General features: G+C 35.3%; 2 protein-coding genes across 2 annotated transcripts; one reads left to right on the top strand and one right to left on the bottom strand.

The window, feature by feature from the left end:
- Positions 1-3,956: 3,956 nt before the first annotated feature.
- Positions 3,957-4,766, bottom strand: LOC130050232 (uncharacterized). The gene is made up of 2 exons (XM_056149684.1): positions 4,428-4,766; positions 3,957-4,146 (listed from the first exon to the last, which is right to left on the bottom strand). The coding sequence occupies exons 1-2, from the start codon at positions 4,741-4,743 to the stop codon at positions 4,133-4,135; spliced, it is 330 nt and encodes a 109-aa protein (XP_056005659.1). The 5' UTR covers positions 4,744-4,766; the 3' UTR covers positions 3,957-4,132.
- Positions 4,767-7,055: 2,289 nt separating this feature from the next.
- LOC125658929 (uncharacterized) lies at positions 7,056-8,163 on the top strand. The gene is made up of 2 exons (XM_048890388.2): positions 7,056-7,629; positions 7,722-8,163. Exons 1-2 carry the CDS (start codon positions 7,263-7,265, stop codon positions 8,147-8,149), a joined length of 795 nt encoding a protein of 264 aa, XP_048746345.2. The 5' UTR covers positions 7,056-7,262; the 3' UTR covers positions 8,150-8,163.
- The last annotated feature ends 681 nt before the right edge of the window (positions 8,164-8,844 follow it).

The following is an 8,844-nucleotide window of genomic DNA, read 5'->3' on the forward strand; positions in this document are numbered from 1 at the left end:
ACCAAATTTTTGACCTTCTGAATGCAAGAATAAAAGCAATATTTTAGCCTTAAATCTGTGTTATGTAAACAAAGACTCTTTGTATACAAACAAACCAGTAAAATATTAGTTTTATAATACAAAGCATCTTAATTTTGCAGAGTCACAAATTTTAACTTCTAGATACACATTTTACCCAAAGAATGCTTGAAATGTGAAAGATATAATAAACCTAGATCAATATCCATTTCTTTTGAAAATTTCGTAAACAATAACATACCACAATCTTTGTTTACAAAACAAATAATAAACTCTCTAAAATGAGCTTCTGTGATAATGTATAACCTTAATTTTTATGTGAAATATTTTAAACATATTAGACAGCTTTTGATAATTAAAAGTGAAAAACAAAATTTTGGGGGGAAATCGTGAATCAGTCCCTTTAATTAATTAAGATAGATCTTTCATATTTTGCAAGACCTTACATTTCATATACGACCTTTGACCTTATAGTTTAACTTACTTGTAAGAAAACGTAACCTGTTAAATATCTTCGGAAATATTCAATGTAGGGCTTTCATATTATATATATATATTTTTTTTATGACAAAAACTTATGCTACAACCATGTATGATCTTGTGACCTTGACCTACGTTTTATAAACCTGACTTAATCTAAAATATTTATGATAGAGCTTTCATATTTCTTATGACAAAATCTTTCATTCCATGTCTATGACCTTGTGACTTGGTCTTCACCAGAAAAGGAAGTTATATTGGTGTTGAGGCATATCCGTGTTATGTCAATTAATTTTCAGTTATGTTGTGATCCTTTGGAGCTAGGTTGGGGTCACAATATGGGAGCAAAATGTTTCATGGGAATAAAGATTGAAAACCTTTTAAAAACAACAACTGAACAACGGCAGGGCCAAGGTGAGGTGAGCGATGTGGCCCATGGGCCTCTTGTTATTCATATACACATTGCTTACAACTGAAGCGCTTTCATAAAGAAATGCCTATCACTACAATTTGTAAAGCTATTAATGGCAAAAACATTGGAAATGCATGTACCTCATTCAGTAACAAGGGAATATTCTAATAGGAAATATTTGTTTTCCAAATGTAAACATGTTTACAATAAATATATGGTAAAAGATATATACTGGAGAACTTCGTTCGTCTGAAAATAAACACAAACATACAAGTAGATGTTACAATTACAGTGTATATGAAATTGAAAATACGTTGTTCATAGACCTTAATTAAAATTTCGTCTGTATTCATGAACGGACTCGAAACAAGTTCATTCTATTTCTACCTAGACACCTTTTCTTGTGTATACCGACTCTTGTTTTATGTTCGCTCTATCACAAGCTGGGTAATTTGTTTGAATATATTAATTCTACATATTTGCTCCCAAAATACGATATTTCTCCAACCTGCCTGCCATAGGTTTAAATGGCGGGTCGGAGATTTCAATTAACAATGCAGGTTTTATTTACCTCCAAAGACGATGTATTTGGTGAGCTGTGCTGGTTGCTTTTGATGTATTTGGTGAGCTGTGCTGGTTGCTTTTGATGTATTTGGTGAGCTGTACTGGTTGCTTTTGATGTACAGTATAATCTGTCTAAACCGGCTGTGTGTGGTTCCAAAGAAATTGGCCGGTTTACACAGAGTCCGGAGTGCAGAATGTTGACAAGTATGAGAGTTGCTTCCCTTGTATTCACTATCTATGCATACGTGTGTATTGATTGCTAACGTTTTATTTAAATATTATATCACAAAAGAATTCAAAATGTAAAAATATAAATGTCGTCAGTGTTTTATTGTCGTGCTCATTTGAAAAAGTTTCAATTTTTATTAAACAGTTTAAAATATGGGAATTATTCGCGCACTTTTCTGTTGGTATATTGTCGATTTCGTTTACATCATCGCCGTTATCAAGTGCTACATTATGTACGTTCATCAATTTAAGTTTGTGTTGTGTTCGTCTAAAATTTGTCTTTCCCAGCTTTCGTTGTAAATGTACCGCTTTCAACTGTCTCAATTTGTGAAAACGGAAACTGATGTAATGCCGAGTGATCGACCGGACATGGCGAGTTGTGATAACTAACTGCATATCATCACTGTCTGACTCGCCGGAGAGCGGGAGAGCTCCGAGAATTCCACGAGGGGAAACCCTGCTTTTCGAAAACGTAATTGGATTGTTGCCGATTTTGTTTCATTCCAAGAATGTATCGAATTCATCGATTAAATAAATTGAACTTTGTCTTTTAATGTCATGTCTCGTCTCTGTCGTTAAGGGGAGGGCGCCATTACCTTGTGCGTGGTGCTGTCATAATACTTCTCATTACCAGCTCATTAGAGTTATCGCGCTTTGATTACTCTTGTGCGTCATTGGTAAGAAAATGCACAAGTCTCGCGAGTAAGTGCGAGATTACTGGGACATAAACGAAACGTTCATAGCCCCCCCCCCCCTTTTTTTTTTTTAAAGTTAAAGTACATTGTGTATCTTTAAATAGAATAGCCATTGGTCAAACTGCATTTTTAAATATTCTAACACTAGTTTATTAAGGATGATACATGTTTTTTAAAACTCTACTACACCTAATTTAAAAATTCCAAACAACGATGTTCTCTGTCCTAAGGCAGTCAATCAATATTTTGTAATTTTCAAAATAGCTTAGATGTAGTTTGGAAATGCATTTGTTGTGTTAATTAGTGTTATAAACGTCTTTAAAAATGCAGTTTGGCAAATATATAACTTATTCTAAAATATTGAAAAATGAGAGAGAGAGAGAGAGAGAGAGAGAGAGAGAGAGAGAGAGAGAGAGGTACATGAACTATTACAAAGTCCATGCCCATATGAACCTGTCCAAATTGTATGATAAAATGGAATGTCTTCATAGTCTGACAGAATAATTCTAATAACATATGAATCCCATTAATTACAAAAAAAGTTATTGTGTCAGATGTGCATTTTGGTTTTTCCCTTCACAGTTCTTCTTGCGATTGATGCTTTATATCGGTTAGATTTGGCAGATCCTTCACATAGTTTAATAAGTTCGTCTGTTTTCTTGTAAGAATAATCAATTCCTAAATTTGCCTTTAGAATTTTAATCAGTGTCGTGGTCTGCAGTTGGTTATATGTATTCGATACCATAATTTATATTACGTATGCCTAAGTAATGTTTACGCATGTTGTCCCGATAGCACGACTTTACGCGCCTTTAATTTGAAGAGTTCCACGAATGGAAATGATAAGTATTGAAAAGTGCACACACCCCAAAAATCAGGTTTTATTTCAAACTGATCGCGACTCATCGCCAATTGCACTCTTTTGCTTACCTGAGGCTCCCTTTGAGACACCCTTTGTGTACACCGTGTGTGATTAACCGAATACCGACAGGTTGGTCATCGCGGGGTGGCGGGTTTAAATGCAATAATTAGAGCTAATTACGAGCAGTTGGGACCTCATGTACACTGAATACAATTGACCATAACAATTAGGGTGGTGTATCATCGAGGGGCCGGTTTACACAGGATAATTAAAGTTAATAGATAGCGGTTGGGACTGTGTAAGCCGGCCGATATACAGAATACGCAGTATCCGGAGTACAGGAAATTATTAATAAAGGATTTGTTAAAGAAATGTTAGGGACTATATTTTTTGGCCGGAATTGACAGAGCGCCGGAGTACTCAGAGGCCGTTTTGGACAAATTATACTGTATTTGGTGAGCTGTGCTGGTTGCTTTTGATGTATTTGGTGAGCTGTACTGGTTGCTTTTGATGTATTTGGTGAGCTGTGCTGGTTGCTTTTGATGTATTTGGTGAGCTGTACTGGTTGCTTTTGATGTATTTGGTGAGCTGTGCTGGTTGCTTTTGATGTATTTGGTGAGCTGTACTGGTTGCTTTTGATGTATTTGGTGAGCTGTGCTGGTTGCTTTTGATGTATTTGGTAAACTGTACTGGTTGCTTTTGTTGTATTTGGTGAGCTGTGCTGGTTGCTATTGATGTATTTGGTGAGCTGTGCTGGTTGCTTTTGATGTATTTGGTGAGCTGTGCTGGTTGCTTTTGATGTATTTGGTGAGCTGTGCTGGTTGCTTTTGATGTATTTGGTGAGCTGTGCTGGTTGCTTTTTAGATTTAACCGCTAGTGTTGGTATTCTGGAACAGAGTAGATAACAATGCTAAAAGGACTACAAGCAAACGTGTCATTGATAAAACATTAAGCATGAAACGACGATTCCTTCAATTACGAAATATTTACGTTTCCGATTTTTTTTTATTTCTTTATGAACAAATCTTATACATTATAGTTTACTGGTCCACATACACATACTTAGATATTACACTTATCAAATTATACAGCATTTGTAACAGATTCTCTTTGATAAAGATTGAAAGGAAAATATTTTGAAAGAGAATAAAACGACATGGATACTCACTCAAAATGCCAGTTCCGTTTCCACTGAACAGATCGTTATTTTGAGCCTGGGTATTGCCAAGAGCCAGCTCCAGGGAGAGAATGGGAGGAACGGGGGTGGGAACAGCATAAGGAATGTACACAGCCTTGTGAGTTCCATGCCCTCTGTAAGAACCTGCAGATGCAACACCAGATCCCATACCCACCGTGTAGCCAGTGGTGAGTGGACCTAATGTCAAAGTTGGGGAATATCCACCCATATACCCTGTACCGTCATCGTCGAAAACATCATCGAAACCATCGTCAAAGTCCCAAATCCGGGCGCTGACGGCGGTCATAGCGACGAAAGCTATTATGACGAACGCATCTAAAAGAACAATAAATTGAAGTACTATTTACTTTTTCAAATTATCTATGTATATAGAAATGCATGACTGAAAATTGAAATAAATTTAGCAATTCGGAACAAAATTAGTGTTACTGTTTTGTGCATTGACACTAGAAAAAAAAGTTTCAAAGTGCATAAAATAGCAAATTTCAGTTACAACACGACAACCAGAAACCGCCTTGAGAATAAGAAAAAAGTATGAAAGTATTCCAGTTTACCTTGAAATGTTGAGCAAACAAATGTTTATGGCAAAGCGACAGAGACGTCTGATCTTGTATAAGGAAACTGCCCATAGTAAGCTGCATGTCAAACACACACCATGTAATAACTCGGCACCTACATACATGTGTAATTATACAGCCCGAGACGGGTATTACACAAGATGTTCTGCTTTAATTGGTTTAAGCACATGGTTATCTGCATTCTGCAGTGTAATCTTGTTTTAAAAAGTAATTTGACATCATTTACCAGACAGTATATGGGTTTAGCAACATTATGGTAAAAAGAGGTCTTTCGAAGTTTACGATGTATATTGCAATTTGCTTCAGGAATGCTTGTAAATTTCCATGTTGTCAGCGACTAGAAACGTACTTACATATAAAATCCATAGGTACTTGTACTTGGGGCATGGTCACACCCCACCCCCACCCCACTTTATCACATTTTATCTTCTTTTTTATTCTTTACTTTTGTGTTTCCCTTATAGTTTTAAACCTCGCAAATGTTTAATTACATCAACCAAATCACTCACAGTCGGTGCTGTGCATTAACTGACCCGGACGTGCAAGAACGATAACCTTGAAAAATGTTAAAAAGAATAAATAAGAAAATAAATATAATTGAATTAATTTCTTCTTGCGGAAAAATGGACTCAAACCTATTCGGCTCCAAACTTAACTGTTCGTGACTTGTCATGTTTACAGTGATGCCGATGAAATAAACCGGAACCGACGATGTGACGTCATAAATTAAACTTCAGTGGCCGCTCTCTCAGCGGCGGGTAATTTAAAATATATATATTGATATTGATTTAATCGTTAAGCAGGGATTTTTGTTGTTAAAGACTGTCATTTACGATATCAGTAAGTAATACTTTATTCATAAAAGCAACAATGTGGTTAGGGTTGCCTTTCCCTTTAAGTCCGTCACTGTGGACATTTTCACAACAATTTGCTCGCTCCCTATATCTGCGCAAGAATTTGTGCATGTCTTAATAAATTTGTTGTGTTTATCAGAATATTACCTAAATCAAAATGGTTGTAAGTTCCTTACTATATAATGTCAAATTCCAAGAAGAATCTGTTAATGAATTTGACTAACTTCATTAATTGGAAGAATATACTTTGTGGTGGGGGATGTTTATAATAATAATAATGTCCTTTATTTAAACAGGATAGCACAGTTAGTTTATAACTAGTTTACTTTGTGGTCCTGAAAACATATATACAGACAGCAGTATTATACAGATACAATATAAAATAGTATATGAAGGTATGTTGTATACATATATGTATGCTATTTACATATTTAAAACTGAAAATAAAACAAAATAAATAAATAAACAAATAAAAATAAAACTGAAAATAATCAAAAACAAATCTATATGGTTTTAATTTCCCGAATGAAAAAAATTTCTAAGATGTTTACAATTCCACTTTACACCATGTAGAAAATATTGATATCGTACATCCTACAGGTTCAGTAGTACATATACCCGATATCGTACATTCTACAGGTTCAGTAATACATAAATCTGATATCGTACATTCTACAGGCTCAGTGATACATATACCCGATATCGTACATTATACATTTATCTGATATGTGAAAAACATAAGATAAGTATTTCTTGAAAGTCTAAGTAAACTTCCTATTCACATTTTACTCAAAAAAAATACACATACAACATTCAATATAAATCAGTGATTATTGTAAATAATAACTTTTATGTGACATGCGAGGTATTTGTCTCTCACTTTACCCTGACCTGTTGTTATGTCTGGGTGGAGTTATGGCTGTTTTCGATCTAATTTTACCCTTCTCCTTACATGTAGTAGGTACAAATGAGATGATCATTACGATTGTTGAGATTATTTAACTTCTCTATTGCTATATATGTTGTAGATCAATATTGAACAGTGTTGATTGTGACAATGGCAAATTTGCGAGAACTAGATGATGACTTTAAAGAGCGAATACCGGTGTGTGATGTCTAACACCCACTGTCTCATTAATAAACACGTCGATCCCACTTACCTCTGCTTTTGTTATTTCGGCATCGGTATATAGGTAATGAATACACTATATACACGTAATTTGCAAAATTAATTCTGATTAAATAGAGTTTTAATTTCATATAGTGAGACAATCAATGGCGCAGCAGACAACAACATACACCGACATATTACAGGAAATATAAGTACATGTAGGTTACTCGTGCGAGATAAGAAAGTTCAGACGAACGTCAAAATGGATTTATCACGTATCATTTTTGTTACAATTTCTGTGCAGTTTGGAATAATTGCATGTAGTGGTACAGGTAACGATGTTTTGCCGTGGAAAGTCATTATTGGCACCCACGAGAGGATGATCCAACGTCTGGAAAAAATAATAGACAAACAGGGCAAGAGAATTACTGAACTTGAGAATAACTGTGTTTGCCACTTATCTAAGGTTTCGGATGACGTACATTTGTCTCAAGTACCGGCGATGAATGAATCAATGACCTCAGGTGGTTTAAAGAGTCATCACCGTGAATTGGAGACCAATACGAAAGGATACCAAATCAGAAACAACTCTGATTCCGAAAATCAGCGGTTTCAAAGGCTACTCATTGGTGTGTAACAAGACATCGTATAAATAATTCAATATTCAAATGTCTGTTACTGATTTCATTAGAAAAAGTGCATTGTATCTTTATTTCTACAGGAACGCCTACAGTAACAACATTTGACACCATAGCCTTTTATGCCTATCTTGGAACTCACGACATGACCCCGGCAGCTAACAAGGTCATCGTCTTTGAAACCGTACTAGTGAACACTATCGGCAATGCTTACAACAACTACAGCGGAGTCTTCACAATTCCTGAATCGGGCATATACGTTTTTACGTGGACAATTGAATGCGATGGTAATGGATCAATTTTTACCAATATTTTGCGCAATTCCAATGTTTTCGGTTCTATCGCATCCGACAGTCATAATGAATCTGAATACCGAATGTCTACGGGTGTGGCGTTAAATTTTGCTAATAAAGGAGATGTTGTGTTCATACGAGTCCACACTGTTCACAATTCCCATATCCACAGCTCTGACTTCGCTCGGTCTTCATTCAGTGGCTGGAAATTAAAATAATGTCGTATATCAAATGTGTTTGTTTTTAAACGACAAAGATAAAGACTTGTCCGATTCCAAGGTGCTTTGTATTACATGGACTAGAGTGTAACAAATTATATTACATGGACTAGTCAAGAGTGTAACAAATTGTATTACATGGACTAGAGTGTAACAAATTGAATATGATATTGTTGTGACTGTGCAGATCTTGTTCTTAGTTTGACTGTAGTTACATGTATCATGATATACTGGTGAAAAAATGTCATATGCCAGGTTTAATCTTAAACCGAATTGTACATCATACATGACATTCAAGAAAGGTCAAGTGATCAGACTTCTGTTATCAACAAAATAACGATAAACGTCTGCTGCAGCTTAAATCAGGCTTTAAGTCGGCGTCACTAGATGCGTGCATTACACATAGCTTTATTCAAAGATCAAATAAAACGATAAGGATTGACAATAACGAATCATGAATTTATGACTACCATCAAAATGCAATCCCCATCTTCAAATCTGTACGCAATGGTAGCATATCATTTTACACAAACTTGAATATTAAGGAAAAAGACAATATACAATAATACAGGCATCATATTTGTCCATTATCTTTTTTATGGATCACAAGGGATTTGTAAGACATTAATATTTCTAAAAATATGTCAGGGATCAATTACAATATCTGTCGAATGACCACGTGATGTGCACAGAAC

This window comes from Ostrea edulis, chromosome 9, assembly GCF_947568905.1.
Source record: "Ostrea edulis chromosome 9, xbOstEdul1.1, whole genome shotgun sequence".
Lineage (NCBI taxonomy): Eukaryota > Metazoa > Mollusca > Bivalvia > Ostreida > Ostreidae > Ostrea > Ostrea edulis.

Excerpts from the sequence above, each read along its gene's own strand:
- LOC125658929 (XM_048890388.2), top strand. The coding sequence starts at position 7,263 with ATGGATTTATCACGTATCATTTTTGTTACAATTTCTGTGCAGTTTGGA. Across the intron at positions 7,630-7,721 it reads GTTTCAAAGGCTACTCATTG|GAACGCCTACAGTAACAACA; the intron begins GTGTGTAACAAG and ends TTATTTCTACAG.
- LOC130050232 (XM_056149684.1), bottom strand. The coding sequence starts at position 4,743 with ATGACCGCCGTCAGCGCCCGGATTTGGGACTTTGACGATGGTTTCGAT.